The sequence below is a fragment of the Macrosteles quadrilineatus genome, unplaced genomic scaffold (assembly GCF_028750875.1).
Source record: "Macrosteles quadrilineatus isolate MER2022 unplaced genomic scaffold, UCM_ALF_1.0 Scaffold_8__2_contigs__length_117827958, whole genome shotgun sequence".
NCBI lineage: Eukaryota > Metazoa > Arthropoda > Insecta > Hemiptera > Cicadellidae > Macrosteles > Macrosteles quadrilineatus.
This window is the reverse complement of record NW_026542601.1, coordinates 99,547,023-99,571,354: the sequence shown is the minus strand read 5'-3', so window position 1 is coordinate 99,571,354 and position 24,332 is coordinate 99,547,023. Positions and strand designations below refer to the sequence as shown.

The 24,332-nt window shown below is 34.1% G+C and overlaps 1 protein-coding gene across 6 annotated transcripts in view; it reads right to left on the bottom strand.

Annotated features, from left to right (window-relative positions):
- The window catches only part of LOC128999952 (ral guanine nucleotide dissociation stimulator-like 1), a 113,201-nt gene that overhangs the window by 32,319 nt on the left and 56,550 nt on the right, over positions 1–24,332 (bottom strand). The window contains exon 1 of one of the 6 annotated variants that reach the window (XM_054426744.1): positions 14,377–14,536. The exons of 4 other annotated variants lie outside the window; for them this stretch is intronic. In XM_054426744.1, coding sequence (XP_054282719.1) covers positions 14,377–14,487 — 111 coding nt within the window. In that variant the 5' untranslated portion in view covers positions 14,488–14,536. Of the gene's footprint in view, positions 1–5,748; positions 5,840–14,376; positions 14,537–24,332 lie in introns of those variants that run through there. One more of the 6 variants, XM_054426745.1, reaches the window with a different exon arrangement.

The following is a 24,332-nucleotide window of genomic DNA, read 5'->3' as shown; positions in this document are numbered from 1 at the left end:
TCCTAACAGTCTAATATAACACCTCTGAGCTATGCTCTCTCGTTTAAAACCAACAGTGCTGAAATCTGGGAAAGAGTTTTGAATTTTTACCCAAACTAATTACTATCTACAATCACTTTGTTGAACATTGTAATAACTGAAATAAAATCGATAAATTTTAAAAGCCAAGGTCAATGTATATCCTTACATTTTCTGCAAACTCATTATTGAATAAGGAAGTACTATCAAATTTACACCCCTCCAAAAAAGATGAAATTAATTAGAAAATAAATAAATCAAAATCAGCGAATAGTTGGACCAAAAATAGAGACTGACTAAATTGAAGTGTTTATAGAACTTAACACTCATTACTGCATGCTTCCGACGCCGAGAAAACAACGCACATGATCCAATTTCTTTAATGACAAAGCATACACGTAATTGGTTTCTCATGTCACCAGCGGAGTGTGACAAACGACAGTATCTTTCATAACTCACGGATATCTCTATGTAAAAGAAAAGAGGAATGAAGCACACTAACATTATGAAGTATGTTTCTAAAGTAGTGCATTATGGTCTTGTATACTATTATTTTAATAACCTTGTAATCTGTTCTATGCTAGAATGAAGTTAACACATAAGAAATACTGTATGAGTTATTTTTGTGCGTATTTAAATACTGTATTCGGTGAATTATTGCTACATGATCGCTCAAAATATGTCTATCAAAGTGGTATTTCCTACTGAACCTGAGTGACATTTCGTTAAAACTAATCTGAGACTAGTGAATCTTTAACATAAAAACTTCAGGGAGCGAGCTGGTTTAGTGGTTAGAGCGCAGGACTTCAAATCCCACCAAGTCACCAATGGATAATGGTGATAATACCGCAACCCCTAGGTTTAGCCTGAAGTAATGTGAAAAACAATCCCGGGCTCGTGCCTAACGATCTAGGAAAAAAAAAAAAACACTTGTATGTTTTTAAAACAGATTTGTATGCTAAATAAATACGTAGATAGTAAAGCATAAGAATAAATAGTAAAGCTGACAAGTTCATGGGAAATCAAATTATGTACTACAATTTTCCATAAAACGCAGTTTTTTTATAGAATGGAATTATTCGATTGTATAACTCAAACAGCTAATTCAAAAACTCTAAAAAATTAATAAAATAAGAATGGTTTGAAAAGCGTAAACACAGAGGTTTTATCTTATTTACAACGTACAAAAAATCTTTCAAAATAGAAAAGATAAAAGTTAGTATACTAATTGTTTGAACCGGCGTTCATACCTTTTGAAGTCTATAAGGAATAAGTAAAACAATATAAAGTCATTATTTATATTTACATACAATAGATATTCTCCACTTCAAGAAATAGAACTGTCAATGACAAAACTTAATCATAGATCTGAGTTTTTTCCATTTGTTCTCTCACACCCGACACATTAGCCCTGTTTGTACAAACTGTGTTCTAGGTAAAGATTTTGACGAGTTGTATTTTCCAAAGCATCAACGGACTTCTCATTTTCTCGATTAATATAAACTGCAATATCGCTCAGAGGAAAGTCTAAGGGGCGAAATGAAAAGCCATCTTCGGACTCCCTACGGAACTCTAAATTTGTTTCATTCACGGAAAAAGCCTAAGTCTCAGTAGGACGCTGATTCATCAAGCTAAAATTCCCCTCTACCATGATACGGTATAGTACTTTTAACAAAAAATTCTCTTAAATTACAAAATTTAAAACAAAATTGTAAGTTTTTTAGAAAAATTAAAATTGGTGTTACAGAACGTTTCATTATCAATTCAGTAACTAATTTTAATCTAGAAACAAAATACACTTTCTTGATAATAATGATCTATAGTAAATTCACCTTTCAATTAGGCCTACAGCCTAAGTAAATTCCATTGATTTTTTTTAGTTTTCATTTAAAAAAGGTGCATAACATGATGAATTTAAACTTCAAACATCCAAATATAAATTACATTCAACGTGTACTTCAATTTGATAAGAAGAATTCTAGATCTATTGATTAAATTTTAAGTATACAACCACAACGTAATAAAGGAATTGTTTATCTTTTGAAGATTTAGCGTAAAAAGTTGATTCAAATGTCAACAAAACCCTAAGAATATGCATAAGTTATTTTTAACTATAAAACATACTGTATCATAACTTAAACAAACGTGGATTTGAATTTTACAGCCCCTAAAATGAAAAAAATATTGTAATGTAGTGGTATTGAGCCCTTGGATCTTATAATAAAAATTCAAGATTTTTTTAGATTTAAAACAGATTTTTTACAAAATATTCCAAAGTATTTTGTTAACTTGTTTTGTGAAGAATCACACTCGATAAAACATGTGTGCAGTGTCATAAAAACAGTAAAAACTTTTGTTTGATGCCACTCAAAACGCACAAGTCCTATAGAATACAATATTAAACAGGATGTGTATGATAATTTCACAAAAGCCATCAATACAAGAGCAGTAATAGAGTCAAAGACAATGTCAACATGTCGCCGCAAATGGAGTAGGTTATGACGCACATACTCACTAATGTTTGTGTAGTTTGTGTGACAAATGTGTCAACACATGTTAAAAGTCTCTGTACACTTTATATTGTTTACATTCAACAGTAGAAAAGAAAACTGTCACATACATTTCGAGCGAGGAAATGCAGTTCACGTATGGGCATAATTCATTATGTAACACCTAGAGTGAATTAAATGGTATATTTTCAGTGGTAACAGGTGTATAATTGATACAGCAAACCTGCTAACTAAGCAATTTGTAAGTTGTTTTGTTGAATATTCTGTTGGAAAATTAAAAAAGAATTTAATATTTTATACTTGCACATATACAGGGTGAGTTTCTACTGACCGTGTTAACTTCGCCAGTGGGTTCTACTCACTAAAAGGAACAAAAAAGTTCCTATAAACCCATGTCCGATTTTTAACCTTTTGGCTGTAATAGGGAATTTTGTGTTTTTCTTATTTTATTAGACTTTGCTCCACAATTTATGTAATAAAAACTTAATCAATTACTTTAGAGAGTTGTAGTTAAAATCATTGGAAAGAACATTAAATTTGCTATAAATCAAAGGTTTCATTCAACAATTATACCATTACATAGTCCATGTTATATCCAAAATAAAGTAAAAATGTCATTAAATTAATTAATTACGATAACTTTCATGAGCCTCCTTTGATACATAAACCTGCATTTATGCAATGTTGAAATGCATAAAAAACTTTGCATTTTAATAATCTTTCAAATGATATGCTATTCAATACTATTATTGATGTAAACCAGTGAGAAATTACTAATAAACTACAATAAAACACGGTTTACAGATTTTGTTTTTGCACAGTTTTACTGTTAATAATAATTACTGTATTCATCATGTTGGCATAATCTTGATTGGTAAAATTCTCCATATTTTAATAAATGTTTGAAAACTCTCAATTGACTTGGAAATATAAAGTTAAAACAGCAAATTACTCAACAAGGTATGTTCAAGCAGCTGAGTTATCTAGCTATAGATGACAAATCAATAAAAGCTGACTTAATCAAGCACAAGGTAAAACTAATTACACAGCATTTAAGAATCAAACACACTACATCTTTGAAAATGTGAAAAACCTTGAGTTTATAAATTTTATTAATTCGGATAATTTTAATAAATATTTAAAAGTTAAAATAATGTACAAATTTTATCAGATAGTTCAATAAAATGCATCATGGAGTATACAGTAATTATTATTAACAGTAAAACTGTGCAAAAACAAAATCTGTAAACCGTGTTTTATTGTAGTTTATTAGTAATTTCTCACTGGTTTATATCAATAATAGTATTGAATAGCATATCATTTGAAAGATTATTAAAATGCAAAGTTTTTTATGCATTTCAACATTGCATAAATGCAGGTTTATGTATCAAAGGAGGCCCATGAAAATTATCGTAATTAATTAATTTAATGACATTTTTACTTTATTTTGGTTATAACGTGGGCTATGTAATGGTATAATTGTTGAATGAAACCTTTGATTTATAGCAAATTTAATGTTCTTTCCAATGATATTAACTATAACTCTCTAAAGTAATTGGTTAAGTTTTTATTACATAAATTGTGGAGCAAAGTCTAATAAAATAAGAAAAACACAAAATCCCCCAAAACAGCCAAACGGTCGAAAATCGGACATGGGTTTATAGGAACTTTTTTGTTCCTTTTAGTGAGTAGAACCCACTGGCGAAGTTAACACGGTCAGTAGAAACTCACCCTGTATAAATAATAGATATGAGTAGATTTATTCTTGGGTTTGCTGCTGTGGCAAACACACCGAGTAACACACTTAACTACTCATAGAGCTAATGTCACTTGTGACAAAAGTAAAATATTGTTTAGCTTAATATGCCACTTAACAAAGAATAAGTATAATTTAACATTATGTCACTTCTAAAAAGTGTAAATAAAATTGTCTTTTATTATAAACGTGTAAAAAAGTAATTAGAAATTTGAATGTTCTGCACGTTTCACAGAACAGCTACAGGGGAAAAATACACAATTACTAAATTATTGCAAAAACTATTATAATCAAACCAATAATCAGACCAATGAGTAAAATAAGAAGTCTGTTACAGTAGGGGCTAAAAATAAATAACTACTGCAGTGGATCAGATTTAAAAGCTTGACATTGTATTTTCCTTTATATACAAGATACACGATAACCAGTTGTGCTACATTCTCATTTTGGAATGTAATGCAATATCTTCCAATTTTAAATAACCCTAGGTTTTCATTGTATTTTTTAAAGTTTTTACTTGTTTTTTAACTGTCTAAAAAACGAATACAACGAACAACGAAACGAAACAACAATGAAATGAAACGAGTGCAATATGTTTATAATGGACGAACTGAAAATTTTCTTCAAATAATAAGAAAAAAAAATTGGAAACCTTGAGCTTTGTCTACTGGCAAAGCTAAGCAGCTGTGGAAATTGTGTTTTGCTTTTTCCTAAAATAAGTCAAATAATACCAACTATCTCAATTTTCTTATAAAGATTATACACATTTTATGGCAGACCAAAAACCATTGATCCATGTAATGGTATCTCATCCCACGTGTTTTTATCTTCAAATAACAATCTAAAATAACCGTAAATCTTATGAAATCGGGTTTTTAGGATCGTTGGTCAAGTACAGATTGGAGATAACAACAGAAGTCAGAACAAATCAGTAAGGCTACTGGTGCAACATAAATTGAACTACTACTATACAACACCCTTAAAAACCATATAAACAGTTTACAATCTGTCAATAAACCAATCGCCACAAAACCAATTGCATGTCTGTACGTCTCTTTGCAACTACATCGTTGCACCAATTAACTATGAGAAAAGCCTGAGAAAGTTCCTGTATTGTTGACGGTCTCAAACTTACTTAGATCTGTTGCACAAAAAGCTTCCGTTGACATGCCGGGACAATGAGTCCACTCATCATAGAAAATTTTTTTGTTTAGTGTACTTAAAAAAGTCAGAATGTTCACATTTTTTTACAGCTTTGTCACACAGCTAATTGAATAAAAAGCAACCATATTTTATCGCCATTATAAATAAAAAATAATATTCTATAATCAATGGTAGTGCGAGCACATGCAAGATAACTTTCATTAAATTTTTAAGGTACTTTTAGGTTCATATCTTATTGAAAAGGACGGTAAAAACTACTAATCCGCTATAAACACAACTCAAAGTTAATATAAATATCACCTTATGACAAGATTCCCTCCTTCCTTTTCGACGGAAAACGGAGGTGATGAAAAACATAAAAGACAGCAGAGACACCGACTCACAACAAAGACTGCACTACACGGGTGACAACACAAGACTAGTTACACTTGACAGGTGTAGACTGTAGCGTAACAGCTGATCGTGCTCGACAATACATCAGCTGGTGATCAGCTGTTCTGAGGTAACAATGATGCAACAACTGACGCCAGGGGCCATACATTAATTTGTGACCTCATACACTTTCCAGGTCAATTTATGGGTCAAGTTTTAGTTGAGAACGCTAAAGTTTGATACTTTCATTAATTTTTAGTGTAATCTTTCAGACGCCATTTTAATTTAATTTAACGTTAGTGTGATCACATCTTACAATGGATTGGAAGGAACTAGAATAATATATCCATAAGTTGTGTACAGGACTGTAATGCTTACAGAACAGATATTTTGCTTAGTAATGAATTAATTTTTAATACAATTCGGTTACATTAGTATTTATTTTTCTTTTTTAAGTGTTTACATTCATTGTGTTGTCCAAACCTTTGGTCTCCTTGGTTATTCTTTGTTAGATAAATTGCCTAATGATGAATGGTATCTGGTTTCAGGATCGATCTTGCTTGGATCGACCCAGCGACCTTAAGATATGAGGGCGAGCACAATTGGGAAGTCCAAACTCAAGGCTATTATGGTCTAAACTTACAAAATTTGTGAGTACACTATTTTTACGTAGGAAAGATACCTGCTCCAACTCTTCATTTGAAATAATAATACAGTAATAACAACACAGTAAGTACAGTATAGGCTTACAACTCTTTATTCATTACTATTATGTGTATACATAAACATGCACCAATACCACTGGGAGTCTTGACATCGACAGGGATTTACCTAGCAAAAATGTTCCGCGTGCGTCGGATGGATTTCCCCACAGAAATAATACATTTATGAATTTCCCTAATAATTCTCAATGATTTCTCAAACGAAAGGAAAATCACCTCGTAGTTTTTCCCCTTAAGACGTATCTTGGATCGCTACAAAATCTTCTGAAGGTTTACCCAATACCCGTGGTCCAGGACGGAACTACTTTAGGAAGTCGTCGGTGCGGCGGAAGAGATGAATAATACATCCAATTAGAACTTCTGGCAACAATTCATTAAACGGGATTCTTCACTTCGTTATTAGCTTCCGCTTTGTCCAGTCGTTCGCGATGTTACGACAGATTCAGCTCACGAGATGAGTTAACAGACCACTTCCAATTGTTGCAAAGCTTAACAGGAGGACTCAAGCGTTAAATCAAGCGAAATTTGACTGTTTCCGTGTTATTAGTTTCAAAACTTTAGATGCAAATGATGTCCAATGCATATTATTTATCTTCTAACAATAAGTAACTTTACTTCACACGAAGCTGCAAAACCTAAACCTCATCTCTGACCACTGCGACAAGGAGCCTGTCTTCACTCATACCTTCCGTATTTTCAATGCGCTTTGAATGTCACGAAAACTGTTATCACGGCTAATAAAAGGAACACGTCTTGATGGCCTCTTCTTTCCCTCTCAAACGCTCCTATTCACGCAATACGCGCAATACTTTTAGTACGGATAGTTAACGGTCATTTCTATGAAAACAGGAACACAGCAACATTTACATAGGCCTATTGCATCTAGAAGCCCTCACGCGCCAAAACTAGGACCAAACAATGTTGATGCAACACACTGCACGCACTACCACAGCACGTAGGTTTGGCGGTGGGCAGGCACGATGGAGCGATGTAGCGCCTATGATTCACCGATGTATCCACCGTTGCAGGACCGCGGAGGCCGTTCACGTCCAATTGGATAATGATTCCCACACTCGGCCTTGAAGCTTGTTATCGCTATTGTATCGACCTCATCACTTGATTGTCCACTACGACCTGAGCTGGTCAAGCCACCCACTACTAATTACTCGGTAACTTTGGTAACGTCAGTTAAGATTCGCCCAGTTTCTGCAATTTTCCGTTATTGCTTTCTACGAAGGAAATGTAATCGTACATATAAATTATTGGCTAAAACTACAAGACCAATACATAGTACAGTGATATCCTTCATTGAACAACTGAATAATTTCTGATATGAAGAAAGAAGTGAAAGATTCAGACAGGCTAATGATAATTTAATCACTTTGTGTCAACACGAACCTATTATCCTTGTCGGCCATGGAATAACTAAAAATGCTTGGACTTCTCAATAAGCCCTCCTAGTTCAAGAAACGTGACCTTTTTAACAAAAGTAGACCTGCAGTTTATGATAAACTCCATTCCTACTACCAAGTCCCAATAAACAATGTTTTGGCAGTTTTTGGGAATGGAATGCGAGCTACCAAAAGATAAATTTCGTGTTTCAACAAAAAATTCGCGTCTTTAACAACCTAATAGGTAACAAAAATTCCCAAATTCTAATTTTACTTTATTAAAAGTCCCACTTAACACCAATTTCAATCTGTAAACAATTTAATTGACATAGCAGAACATACAACCTTTGATGCAACATACAAACATGAGTTAAACCTGGGATTATCAACTGTTATTACTAAGTTACAACGCTTTCACATCGTTCCTACACTCATCTCCCATCTTCATCAACTACGTCTACAATGTCTTAATCCAGAAACTCAGCGAAGAAAATACAGAAAGAGAGAAATACAATATACCGATAAAACAAAGAAACGATGCAATCCAACGGACGTGTATCACGTGTATCACTTTGCTGACAGGAAACGGTCCAACACCTATGTGTAATATCTTATCACACACCACCGCCCTCGCCATGTCGTGGGAATGGTCAGGTTCCCATCCTTCTATTGCGGATTTCAAGGCTAAAACTGACGCTTCATCAGCATACAACAGTCAATCAAAATGTCCAATTTGCCAAAATTTGCGACAGGTGTAAGATAAATAGTTCTGCGGAAACGCAATGGGTTGACAATTTTGAAAACTTTCTATCCTAGGTAAGATTGTTCTGTTGTAAAATTAAAGCATGCGTTAAGTTTGCTAACTACTGTACAGTGATTGGTGACTTTGACAGTTAGCTGTAGGTGTAATTTGAATGTAGTTAAACTGGATACACCATTTTGTTCGTATGTTACAAACACCTTGGTAATATAGCGCTGAAGTTATTGTTATTTAGTGAGAAACTCTATATTTTGTTTATTCATCTATTCGTCTATCCTGCAATTGCTAAGTTTAGAGTCTGATTCATCCTGAAAAATTATCGGGTCTGAATTTACAAATACAAATCTAAAATATTAAACGTAATGTAATGTAGACTAGACAACAATTCTCAAGTCACTTTTTCGTCACACAGGTTATTTTTAACAAAACTGTCATAGGTCGTGTTGCATCAGTCACTGAATAATAAAGCTACCGCTGAAATAGATTTACTGCATCTTATAAAATTAATTTTTGACCGTGTTTTGAACAGGAATATTTAAATACTATTTCAATGACAAAGGGTTTCCAAACACCCATTGGCCAGAATAGTCATGGTAAAAAAATTACTTGTTACTCGAAACAACGTTACTGGCAACTTTCTTCATAATTCCAGACATACTGAATAGAATAATCAGTATTGAGTAGTCATGTCATGATTCATTTAGTCATGAACATCATACACAAGTAAGCATTTCAGTACAAGTAGTACTGCGAAGAAATGTAGCACTCCTAGCAAATATGAGTCGCGCAGTACATATGAATCAGCGACAACAACGCACATTTCATTGTTGTGGCAGCCAATGCGAGCTAACCTAAAAACTTAACCCAGAGCAAAGATAACTCTTACTAAAATACCCCCGCCGCAGCAAGCCTGCAGACTAAGCGAATTTACATTTTCCTGGCTGAATTTCTAGTAAAATATTCCCTTAAAATTGTCATATTTATTTCCTATTTAAATACAGTAACATTGATTTTACTGAGTACTTAGGTTTGCTGCTACAGGAAAGGTATTGAGGTATGTTTTTAATTGAAATGTTGATAGCTTGGTATGGAATCAAAACAATTTAAAAGTTTGATAAAAATATATCTATGGACAAGCAAACTACAACAGCTTATTTATTCTCCATAAGAATAACATGGGAATTTTTAATTTTTGTGAATTATCTCCGTAACCGTTAGTCATACAAAAACGCTGCACTATACAAAATTATTTCTTTTTTTAAGCTCTACAAAATGGTTCTGAAATAAATTGTGAAAATGTGTGTTTTAGGGACAAATATGGGAAACCCCCCATAAACCACCGTTCCCATAGTCCGATCACGCTGGTTCGCGAATAGCCTATTCCCTATATGAGAAATTCGCTAACAAAGTCAATTTAGAGTAAATACATTATTACGTGTGTCTCAAACTTATTATTTTATAATAACTGATTTTGCTATAACATATCGGCTACCAATACTTGTTATTTCTATACTTCTACTACAGTAATACTTCTTCATTTTTTAGCTGAGCGATGACGCAGAAAACGTTTCTTACACTTCACCGATATCCTGATGAGTAATATGACTCATATTTAATGTACTGATAAGTAATTGCCAATTTCCTGCCGTTAGCAACCCATGTAAACAAGTGGATTCTTATCTGGCGGTTTCACGAAAATGGAAACAAAATTATGAAATATACAAAGCCCAATATTAATTTATTTGCCAAGTGGGTCAAAAATCATTATTTAAATTAATACCAAACAGAAAATCAAACAAATGGAAGGAATTCCAATCACATGTTTTATTTACAGGGTAGGGTGAAAATAGAGAAGTCTGTACATTACATATTTTTGGTCGAGTTTTCGACTACTGGACGACATCTAGTTTTTATTGTTACTTAGTACAACAATAAATTTCCAAAAAAGTAAACTCCCAATCAAATAAAGACTATAACATACCATATGAACGGGCTGTAAAGGTTATTGGAGTATTTTTGGTCTGATAACTGTTCTAACATATTTACTGTGTTGTAATAAGCCATTGAAACTGAACATACTAGAGCGAAATAAACATTGTGTTGATCATGATGTGAGCTAACTCCTGGTTGAAATGTTAAGAGGAAAACTCATTGGATATTTAATTGGCCTACCAACAAACTTGCAATTTTAGGAAACAAACATTTATTCACATTCGGAAAGTTGGATTCATAAAATTCGTAAATGATTAGCAACTATCCTAACCTATTTGGCGATATAAATACAACTTCAGATATTCACATGCAATAACTTGATGTTCATATCCAATAACATATTTATACACTACTATTACAACATTCTCCACATAAAAAACTGTCTCAGAATCATTGCATTTCCCTGAGGCGGAATCATCTTCAATACTTAGAGAGGGAAGTAAAAATGTCGGTCGCAGGGGAAATATAAGGCTTTATCTCCCGGCAACTTTATCCATCTCGACAGACGGTCGTGGAAATTAGTAAATGTACAGATACATCACAGAATCCAGAGTAAATCTTTTAAGTTCTACAGTAAAGATATCAAAATAGATACAAAGTCATGTTATTCGTATCTATGGATATGAAGCATACAGCCATAAGCTATATAAATCTTATATTTCCTACTAGTCATCTGTATGACTGTATGGACTAGCTATATGCAATTTAATGGGCCATCATTCAGTTCAGTATGAGTAATGTGAGTTTTTATGCATAGGTACCACTTTTGTCCAATTTTTTTGCCAACATTTACCCTACCTATTTAAAAAATAATGCAAAATTTAGACAGTAGAAAAAATCCAAAATTCAAATATTCTGAATTCGGAATCTAAGAGCATCGATATAAGGAGATTAAGGTTTATACCTGGCCTAAAACAGTTAGAACTTAATGAATCAGGATTATGATCAATAAAACTTTACTAGAAGACCAAAACTGAAGCACTAGAAGATCTATACCACGGAAGAAGAAAATTATGTCCACTTCAGCTAGCTCAAACCTAACCGAACACGAAGTGAACTACAAAACTAAATTAGGTTTTTAAAATACGATCAGAACACTGCTTGTGAAATGTTTATACTTTTAGACTTTGCTATTTAGGTGATGGGATGGAGCATAAAAAACTAAGAAGGATTACACTATTTATACGCAACGATACAGATTAACTCATTCAAATAATATAGGAGACAAATTAAAAGTTCTGATGTTAATCATAGGAGAAAACAAATTTTGCTACAAAGAACGATCCCAAAACTAAACACAAAAATATAACCTTATTTAACAAACCAACGGTATTACCCTTGAATTATTGTACTGTTTGTAAAAAGGTCCAAACCTCACATTAGAGCAAATTCACTAAATACATGTTATTTACTGTCATCATTGTACTATAATAAGATTAATTGACCCAATTATCTTCTATTCTTGAGAAGACCAAACCAACCCTTTATGCGGTAAAGTTAGTACGTAATTTATTTCAACATTCTATTCATTTACACGGGTATCACAGGACAATATAACAATAACGAACCGTGTAATGAGTATTCCTTTGTCAACCTCCACAACAACAATAACAATAACAATGTGGAAGGAACAACAATAACCCACGACCTCTGTAGGGCGTTACTACATTGTTACAAACATGGTCTAGGCTAGGTCGGATGGGTTGGGTCAAGGCCGGTTGGGTACACACCTAACTTGGTTTTGAACAGGATAAATTTAAAACAGTTTTTACAGTTTAATTTTCGACTGTATTTAATCCTATGTGTTATCTACGTTTGTGACAGTCCCCCATAAGGTTTGGTCTAGTAAGATGGTTTTGGCGTTAGATCGAGTTTAAAGTGAGGGGGTTATCGCAAAACATTACAAGAGAAACATTTTCCCTAAGATTCAAATGTCCCTTAAGATTAGTGTAGTTATAGAATTTGATCGGGAATTAGTTAATCTTTGGTCCCAGATTATGAATGAATGAAATACGTGTTTATTTCCACAAAACATACAGAAATACAAAATACATACTTTGTATACGTAACGATTACAAATATAAACTAAAACTGAAATAAAAAGAACATTTCTGCATTAACTTATTTCATTTATATAGCTTACTTTTTCAGACAAAGAAGTGAAGAGAGGTTCACTGGAGTTATTTAAGTTAATCAATATAAATTCAATGCATAGTTGATTTGAAAGGCGTTATTTTCCAAACAGAACTCCCTCTAGAGTTTTTAACCGATCGTAATGTTTTTTGTTTAATTTTGAAACCCTCATTCTGAATTTGTGTTAACAGTGTGAGAACATCCAGAATGTACTTAATATTTAATAAGTCGAATTTATAAATCAATAAACAATTATTGTTAGAGTTATTTGTTAGAATTAACTCCTTTATTACTTTGCAATTTCTCGATTTCGTGCAACGGACACACTAGTGTAATCACAATAACTATTTCAGCTCTGTTAAATTGCATAAAAGGACACTAAAAAGCATATTTGAACCCGCGTTCCGAACATGAATGAAAGGTAGGATGGTGTGCTTCTTCCTTGTGCAACTTTAAACAGAGAACAGCTATTTAAGCTAGGACAATCAAGGACCGCTAAAGGTTCAACGATCAAGGCCAACTGGGTCCAGTTTAGAACCATCAAAAAGCCATGACGCCAAGTCTGGTGCGCAGTTTAAAATGAAGACAAGTGGTCAGTTTTAGAACTGACCAAGACAAACTGATCAGGCTATAATAACTAATTAACTGATCACTCAATAATTAGGAACAGTGTAGGTATAATGTGAGGTTTTTCTTAATTATACGCGATAGTATGTATAATTATACTTGTATTAAATACCCACCTTCCTCTCATTTAAATACCCAACTATTCCATGCCAAAAAAGTGTATTATTCTTAAGGTAAAAAGAGTGTCACGAATCTTGTTTTCCCCGTGTCTAAGCTTGTGAAAGTTTATATGAAAGAACAGAACACTTTCACACACTTATCATGCAATATGAAACACTTACCTAAAAGTGTTAACAACACTAGGTTTTATAAGAAACATTAAGATTGTTTTTCAAATGCGTGTAGCATGCGAACCAAACCGTCCCATGACCGATTAGAGCACCTAATCATTCGAGCTAAACGTGAGGTTGTCAAAGCAGCTATTAATGTCAATCACGTATGGTTTTGTAGTCAATATGCCTACTAAACCTAATGCTATTGAGTAATACTTTGGCAAATCTGACCTTATGCATGTTCTACATAAACCTATGTTTTTGGCAAGCCTACTGTATGTCTCGTACAAAACATTTACAAGTAACTTACGTGCAAACCTTACTTAAAGTATGATACATTCAACAACAAACATGAACTGTGCTCAAAGTAAGTATTTCAAAGAGTATTTTGGAACAAATTACCCTAACATACAGTAACGACTTGTTTTTCAGATTATTTTTACTGTATGCAGTTTTCCTTGTTGTTTAACCTGAAGCCATTCCGGCGAAGTTTAAGTTAAGTTTATTCGGGTGAAACTTAGCCTAAAAATAACCCAAGAAGCCTTAGACGTGATTCATTTTAACCATATTGTAACCATTCACAACATAAGTAACTCCATTTACTGTGGAAACATTAGCTAAAGGATTTACATAACCTCTAAACCTCACAATTTATTTACCTCTCCGCCAGGACAACAGTAGCAAGGCCCAGAGCCGCAGTAAGGACAATGTACCAACTCGCCTAGGTCCTCTGGAGCGAACAGGTCCTCCACGTAGAACACAGAACCCATCACTGACCACTAGGATACCATCCTGCACCGCGGCGCACACTCTACTGGTGTCGGTCTCGGCGATGAGTCATCATGACTCCTCCCTGACAGTGACTCTGACACGACCTTGAGTCACTATCACTAATCGCTATGTTGCGTAGTGATAATCGGTACATCACCTGTGTGAGGTAACTGGTGATAAACATATGTGTCAAACAGTCGTCAGCTGTTATATCCACCGATGTTATTTGGGTTAAACCACGCCATTGGCCTGTATACTTTGCCTGTATAAAGAAAGAATTTTCTTTTAATTTTCAATTGGAGTTTTCTGGGTTCAGTATCGGACACAATTGAATTCGAAACAGTCAACTTCAGATTCGAATGCGAGCCCTTAAATCCACATGCATTCGTATGGTTCCACCTGCACAATTAATTGGTATTTTAAATCATTCTTAAATATTATTTCACATGTAAGCGCTATCAAACAAAAGTATTATCGTATTACATGGGTCTACTGTAGAAGAGATATCTCCGTAAACTGGTCAAATCAACTAACATTGTGACGAAGTTTGATTGAAAATGTGAATTTAGTCGCTTAGAGTAAATAAAGCGCACTCTGTGGTGTTTATATTTACATTCGTAGGACAAATAAACACCCGCACTTGTTTACTCGTCAACAGCGGTACGACCTCGATAATGTTTTATAAACTACCTCTTGTATACTATTATCAGAACAGGTAATTGTTAAAGTAGCCATAGCTTAGGGTTTATTCATAATCATGTCACATTTGAATTTGTTATATGTATTTGATGTTTAAATTTGTTAAGGAACTAAATCAGTGTCCTTCGACTGTTGGTTTTGGATACAAATTCAATTGTGGTGTACATCATAAGCCATGCTTTTCGTGGTTACCCTAATTTCACCGTAGGGTATAGATAGAATAAATTAATATTAAAATAATGATTTTAAGCTAATTTTATTAAGATGGCTTATGAATAAAAACAAAACAATAATCTAAACTAATTTATTGGAGTGCTAAAACTGTCCTCCATTCAGACTGAACTTACCGATAATTTAGATGGCCGTTTGGCGTCCATTACCTTCTTTATTATTTAAAACTGTTAAAACTAACTTCCGATATATCCAGTAAGACAATATATAATAATATAAATCCCTTCGTAATAAAAAGGTGTGTAGGTGACCACGTCTGTGTGTATTAGCCTATAATTTGAAAAATACAAAATTAGGTACGTGTGAAAGGACGATTTTTAAAACTATTCGTCCACGTCCTTAAATTTATTTGTTCCGATAAACGTATTGGTTTGAGGTATGAGAACAAAGAGTGCAGGGAAATTTTGCGTCAAAGGTACGCGGTTGGTACGACTGCCGCCGCCAAATGACAACAGCTGATTACCGCAATCACAACAATTACCACAACCGTTGTACCAACACATTGTTGTAACATAATACTAGCAATGCGTTAATTAAATAACTTTTAACTAACCGAGTCCAAAGAGTCATTTAAAAAAAACGCTACCTAATGTTATCAGACTCCAGAATTATTATAATCCAATCAAGTAACAAGTAAAATACAATGCCACTGAAAAGTGGGATCTAGGAAATACAAATTTCACAGTAAAATTACCAGATTATCTTTACTAATTTGTTAATTTACTAATATGTTGTGGTATAGGATTACTAACAGTTAATTATCAAACAAATAAATAAAATATACTACATAAAAAAACAAATTGACACGGTTGGTTTGTTATTTATGAGATAGGAGTAAAATGGAAACCCGCTGGGCATAGAAGTAGCCGTTTTGCTGCCACTAAAATGCAGGCGCTCTCCGTACTGGGAGTTTAGTAGGTCATTGAATTAAATAACGGCTAAAATCATTGACGTTATTCTACAATATATATTCTTAACAGATAGAGCATTAATATTTTACAGCTATGATAATTTTAATTGATTAAATTTTATCTATGCTATGGATTGTATTAAACGATTTTGAACCTGTTTAGTGTTAGGTGTTTTCGACGAATTTCGTTGTTGAGCATAAACATTTTATCAGAAACAGCTTACGGGCAAAAAATAAACTGTGTCGTATCACGTCTTGATTTGTTCGATTCAGAAAGGGGTTTATCTATTTATTTGTGTGGTGATTTGGAAATGACCTTTATGGATAACGCAAGTGAACGTGGACAGAACTCGTTGTACAGAAAAAATGTCAGGTGGAGTTTATTTTCCTACATCAAACAGGATTCAAACCATATTGAATAAGAAAATCGGGAAATAGAGTTACTGAAATGCATTAAACTGCATTGCGAATTGGAAACACATTTCTACTACCCCACGAATACAGTTTTGTGGGCTCATGAAAATCGGGTGGAGCCTGAATTTTAGAGATAACGTGCAAGGGTCCGTATGAAAAGGGGAGTTTTTTTTATTTTAGTTTATACCGCTTACGGATCAGAAGGAATTCAAACTGTTGCGTATAATGATAAAACTGCACATAGCGTCGTTCCTTAAATGTATGGATTATAGAATACATGGATTTTATGGCATGCTATATTCCAGTCCTTTATGATGGACTATGGTGGAAACTGATTTTTACGCTGTTTTAGAGGTCTGCCTTCAACTTATCAAACCATAGAGTTAAATTAGTGAAAAGTGAGGTGTGAAAATTTTAGGCAAAAATAATTCTTTAATATCACCATTTATTACTAATTGAGATAGGGAAGCAACTCTTATTTCAACCCAAATACGAGTGAAGATGAGTGTAGAGTGGAGTAAGTTGATCTGTGTAGTTTTCTTGAAAGCCCATTGATCGAGGATAGCCACTACATTTGCAGTTTTGCACCATCAAATAATGTTTGCCTTTTCTCAGGATTGAACCGACAACCTGTGAAAGCTAAGCAAACACTATACCCACTCATATACCCAGCTATACATTGTACTTCACATACAGGATAACCAGAGTTCAGCATGGTGGTCTGTCGTGAGGTCGGTGATGTGTGAGGGAGTGAACATCTGATACTTCCCTTCATCTCCCGCCAGTATCTCACCCTCTCCCGCCTTTATGGCCACCTGCCGCGCTGTGGGATGACCTGTGCTACACCGAAGACGCGAAGAAAGATTAAAACTCGCATAAACGCATGTCTAACGGTATTAGAACTAATTTAGTGGTTAATGTTTCTGTTGTACAAACATTTTGTGCAGAATATTTGGAGGCTTGAAAGAATGGGATGGAGGTCAAAAATCTCTAAATAAAATTTGGAGGTCGTTGACAGAATTAACTAGTATGACTGTACTGCAGCGATGTCTCTGGGCCATGTCCCGTTTTTGTCCCTTAAAATTTATCAGTACAGGTTATTATCGTACCATAGATGAAATATTAATTCGTCTTTGCTGGTTCACCTATAGCTTTGACGGGATACGTTCCACTTATAGGTGCAAATACATTTTCATTTAACGATGTTTGATGTAGCGCTTGTCATCTTTTAAGCTTTTCTATTTACGAACTCCTACTAATTCTACGGTTACTAAATTTAAATTTAATTGGTAATATTTCTACTATTTACTTACTAAACCATTTCAGAATTGATGCGGATAATTACCTGCAACAAACAATTAATTTGATTATAATCAAGCATAGAACTTACAACCCAATATGGCGAAACTAAAATAAAAGCTACAAAAAAAATGGGAAAGGTATGGTAAATAATTGATATAGATTATGACGATGATACTAACCCTTGGAAATAAAATTATAAAAACCTTACTCATAGGTAAATATGGGTTATAACAAAACAGACTCACGCTATTATAAAATTAAATCGATCTTAATTTACAGAATACAGAGTTGGAAGTGAGGGATATTGTTTCCAAACGAGTTGAAATTAGATAAGCAAGTTAATAAATCAACATCAGATAACTAAATCTTTCAAACGTGACCTTTTACAGCAGAACAGCATTGTGATACCATGAAGCAATAAAGATTAAAAGCTCAACAAACACCTGTTACAGTAGAAAAGCATATCGAAACATAAATCCTTTTAACCTTAACAACATTTTACTGCCTCAACCATCGAGTGTACGAGTAGAAACACCGGTAAAAGTAAATCACAAACGATTTATTGACAAGTTATCAAACATGTTGGCCAGATAATAAAAGGGTTTTTACTGGAGTCGGGGGAATTCTTAAAAGCAATTCTACTCAATTACATGTAACAGATTTTATAAAACCAAAGGAAACTCCAAACAACCAGTATTCGCCATAGCGGACAATGACTTGGATTTTTTTATTTCATTACTGTACCCAGAAACAACTAGAGCTCAAATTTATGGAAGTATTTGTTATTCATTAGTGTAATAAAATTCTTAAGCCAACAAAATCAAAAAGACCCGTACAGGGGCGGCTTTACTGATTTGAAATGAATTGTGTCACATTATCGAATGATCTTTGATTAGTAGCATCACGCTTCTACAGTATCAGACTTCCAAAGTCTACCATAAGAGTCTGAGGAACTTAAAGGACATAACCGATTAGCCAACTAGCTTTTAAAGGCAGGACCATCAAAACTACTTAAATTACACATGGGTGTAATGCATCCATTACACCCATGTGTAATTTAAGTGGCGATTTAAACGGCAAATCTGCATATATCGGCCGGGTAACACATTTGATGTTCTTGTGAAAACACAAAAAAAACGACTTAACGTAATATAAAGATAGCAGTGAACTACTACTAATAACTAAACATCCAGTATTCCGAGTGCTATTTTATCATGATCACTAATTCTCTGGTCTATACAATTGCAGCGTATAACTGTAAAGAACCCAGCACAAATAAATATGGAGTCAGTGTTTTATAATCAACATTAAATGAAAACATTCTGAAGCAATTAAACGTACAATAAAATTGAATGACTTTAAAAGTGGGTTCGGTTCAACTTGTTTTGTAAGGTAGCCTATTCAACCGATGAAAGAAAAAACTTTTAATTACACTGGAGTTTGAGCTTTCAAATAAGCGATGGAGTTTATTCTTTGAAAATGAAAAAGGAATTTTTCTGCAATTATGTTACATACTTGAATGTGGAATTTAAAATCCTATAACTCTAATGGAATTATTCTTGTGCACTGTGTCTCTCAACGACTGTTTCAATTATAATGCAATTTTGCATTTTCATTTCTCCTGTACAAAAGTATCTGATGTGAAAACATTTTGTTCTAAAATAGCTAATTTAAAACATAAGCCCTAATATAATTCTTCAGAGAGCGAATTGATCTAATAATTGGAATGGATCTATGAATGGATAAATTGATAAATCGTATACTTTAGCACATTGGGTTTGTTAATATTTACAAATTATAATTTTGGTTTATTGATGAAAACAATTACGAAATCTATCTTAATTCTGTATCGATTTCTATACTGTTATTATTATTTGTTGATTGATCATTTACAGACATATTTTACATACACATATATACATATTTACATATATACATATACATACATATATACATATATTTACATATATACATGTATACATATTTTATTGATCATAAATTGGTCAACATATTGGTGAAATATTTTTTCAAGTATGTTAAAAACTGTATTCACAGAATGAAAGTATAAGATCAAGGACGAAAATTGAATCTTAATTTTACTCTGAGGTGTATTCACCTACCATACATCCAACAAACGTTAACCATTCAATTACTGTTTGTCTGCACCAAACACAAGGACCAAATAGAGATCTTGCCTCATATGTTTCACATAATGAAAGAACCAAAGTGTACGGGGAAATGTTGCAATATGTGGAGCAAACTGACGAAACGCCGTGCTGTGAGAAGCAAGGAGAATAACACGGAAGACTCCCAGGACACGTTACAGAGGATGTCCAGTATCCCAGGATACTTGCGGAATTACTGGGCCAGTGGGCGCAACCAGGCGAGATAAAATTACTGGTAGGGTGAGATAGTAAGAATCTATTGTAAAGCTTGAATAGTATTGTAGCTGAGTACAGTATCGTGCTCGCCAGACAATAAAAAAGGTTGCAGGTTCCTGTGCAAATTCTAAGAACGTTTTTGATGGTTCGATACTATTCTTGATCATTGTACTTAGGAACAACTTCTGATCGCAAGGAGTAACAAAACTTCACTGATCATCTCACAACATTCTATACTCATCCTTCACTCAAGTTTATGTTAAAATTTTCCCAGTTGCGTTCCGGAAATAAAATTGAGTCGCTAGGATGGTTTGGAAAACACTTGGTTAAATAAATAATAATAAATCAATACCGTAATATGAACATAAATTAATTATTAAAATAGTTCTTGACAACATCTTTTTCAAACAGACATTTTAAACTCATAAGTTGTTTTGTTATTGCAAATTAATTGGTCCAAATTTTACCACAAAGTGCTTTGTATTACAAATGTATCTGCCATTAACCTTCGTTGTTTTATTACAGTATATTTTGCAAAGAATAATAACATTTTATTAACATTATTGTTTTCTGTGTGTAATGATAACAAAATAATGTAAAGGAAATGCATTTTGTTTGTTTCTACGCCAGCTAAATATTTAATTAAATATATTCAAACTCTTTTGAAAGCGGTTCATACCCATTAAAGTTTGTAGATGTTATTTTAAATTACTGCAGTATTTAAACACCATTGTTCGGTAGGTGTACAATGCCTCGTCCGTCACTCAGTTTTACTAGTTTAAGTGATGTCATACGCCATTGTTTTCATGGAGTTTTTCACTTAGGGTAAGCTGTCTATTGTGAGTCAGAAATTACTGAAGACTTCTTGCGACCTACTTAGTTTTCCAGTAGGATATTCATGTTATGACACAGAACATAAATAATGTGAAATGTATGTGATGACATATTTTAAAATTTAGGTACACACTAATATTATATAATATAATACTGTACTGCACACCTTTGTTTAAGAGATTTTAAGTGCTAACTGACCCCTCAATGCTAGTTCTTAAAAGTCTTATTAACTCTTGAACTCAAATGTTATTTTACCACAAACAAAATATTTGATCGTCATAACACGAGAAAGAATAATCATTTTAGGATAAACCAATAAAATTATCAGAGCAAAATTGACAATTCTTTTGAGCTATCAAAAAAACTGTTCAATATGTTACCACCAGTTACCACATCGCCTTAAAAGTTTAGAACATGTAGATCTTAAGAAACGGTCGATACGCATTGAATTGTAGCTTAGTGTATATTCGGTGAATGAGTTAATTGAAATTGTAAATCAATTGACTGTATTTATTCCTAAACAATTATGTTTTACCATAATTTTGACGTTCTCATACATCGTCAATGTGTTGCGCGACATGACGATAATTGATTTGACTTTGACTTTATAAGTGTAGTACTAAGGGTACTATATTATTGATATATCACTATATCACCAATAAATATTTATGGGGAAACACAATCTAAATGAAGTTTTGCAGATCTAAAAAATGACAAATATATAAAACAGTGTATAACGACAATGCGCTGTAATCCATAAAATGTGGTGAACCTGAACTCACTACACAACTTATTTTCAACTGCAAACATTTACAAAAAGTAAAACAAAATCAAACTATTTAAACTTTGACGCATCACAATCAAATTTTAAATTTTCATCAAACAACGAACTTCAGTTGTCCGCTTCAATATCCATATACTGAAAGTGTTTAACACTAAACAAAGCTATAATAGCTTAGCCGATGGTGTTACACTTGTGTTTAAACGTGTTATTTTTCAACCCAGCTGGCATAATGCCTCGTTTGAAACTGTAATTACGTGTAATGGACGGTTAACATCACAGTAATATCCTCAGCTTCAAAACAACTGTTACATTTTGTTGAACGGCTTTCATAGGAACAATCTATGTTCCTATCTGGACGAGCATTTTTTTAATGTGAATTCTATTAATCTCCAAATTTGAAGCTAAACGATTACTCTAAAAACGTTTAACTTTTAAGCAGTTATATTTGATGCCAGTGTCTAAATGCATTTTTCAATTCTATTGGTAGGCCATGATTGAAGACTCGGATTGAAGATGTGGCACAATCAAACGAATAAGAGTGGTTTTATTTCATACTTTCTTTCTTTTGCTGTTGGAATTTAGACAAAAGTGTAAATATTAATACACTAATGAGAACAAATAAAAAAAGTTTAAACATGGTAGTGTTTAATGTTTATTATGTTTCTATTGTCAAACCCATGTTTTACATCTAACAAATTCACCACGAAAAATGTGTCGATAATAACTGTAGAAACCAAAATCTCTCAAATCCAACTTAATTTAAACGTAACGCAGCTATTTTCCCAACATAATATTTCCAGGGAAACCCGAAAGAGTATTATTTCTCAGAACCCCGCCCTTGAAAGCAGACTTTGTTCAATTAGATACACACTACAGCAGATGATTCACCATAATGAGTCATTTATATGATAAGGGAGGTGCCTCAGTACGCGATGGGGTGGTAGAGGGTTGGTTCGATCAGTGACTCACTTGTTACGTGCTGAACATTACAGGGATTACCTAACTGACACAGGTCAGCTCTTCATACATGCTACAGTAGATGATTACAGTGATGAGTCATTTATATGATAAGGGAGGTGCCTCGGTACACGCTGGGGTGGTAGAGGGTTGGTTCGATCGGTGACTCACTTGTTACGTGCTGAACATTACAGGGATTACCTAACTGACACAGGTCAGCTCTTCATACATGCTACAGTAGATGATTACAGTGATGAGTCATTTATATGATAAGGGAGGTGCCTCGGTACACGCTGGGGTGGTAGAGGGTTGGTTCGATCGGTGACTCACTTGTTACGTGCTGAACATTACAGGGATTACCTAACTGACACAGGTCAACTCTTCATACACGCTACAGCAGATGATTCACAGTGATGAGTCATTTATATGATAAGGGAGGTGCCTCGGTACACGATGGTGTGGTAAAGGGTTGGTTCGATCGGTGACTCACTTGTTACGTGCTGAACATTACAGGGATTACCTAACTGACACAGGTCAACTCTTCATACACGCTACAGCAGATGATTCACAGTGATGAGTCATTTATATGATAAGGGAGGTGCCTCGGTACACGATGGTGTGGTAAAGGGTTGGTTCGATCGGTGACTCACTTGTTACGTGCTGAACATTACAGGGATTACCTAACTGACACAGGTCAACTCTTCATACACGCTACAGTAGATGATTCACAGTGATGAGTCATTTATATGATAAGGGAGGTGCCTCGGTACACGATGGTGTGGTAAAGGGTTGGTTCGATCGGTGACTCACTTGTTACGTGCTGAACATTACACAGATTACTTAACTGACACAGGTCAACTCTTCATACACGCTACAGCAGATGATTCACAGTGATGAGTCATTTATATGATAAGGGAGGTGCCTCGGTACGCGATGGGGTGGTAGAGGGTTGGTTCGATCGGTGACTCACTTGTTACGTGCTGAACATTACAGGGATTACCTAACTGACACAGGTCAACTCTTCATACACGCTACAGTAGATGATTCACAGTGATGAGTCATTTATATGATAAGGGAGGTGCCTCGGTACACGATGGTGTGGTAAAGGGTTGGTTCGATCGGTGACTCACTTGTTACGTGCTGAACATTACAGGGATTACCTAACTGACACAGGTCAACTCTTCATACACGCTACAGTAGATGATTACAGTGATGAGTCATTTATATGATAAGGGAGGTGCCTCGGTACACGATGGGGTGGTAGAGGGTTGGTTCGATCGGTGACTCACTTGTTACGTGCTGAACATTACACAGATTACTTAACTGACACAG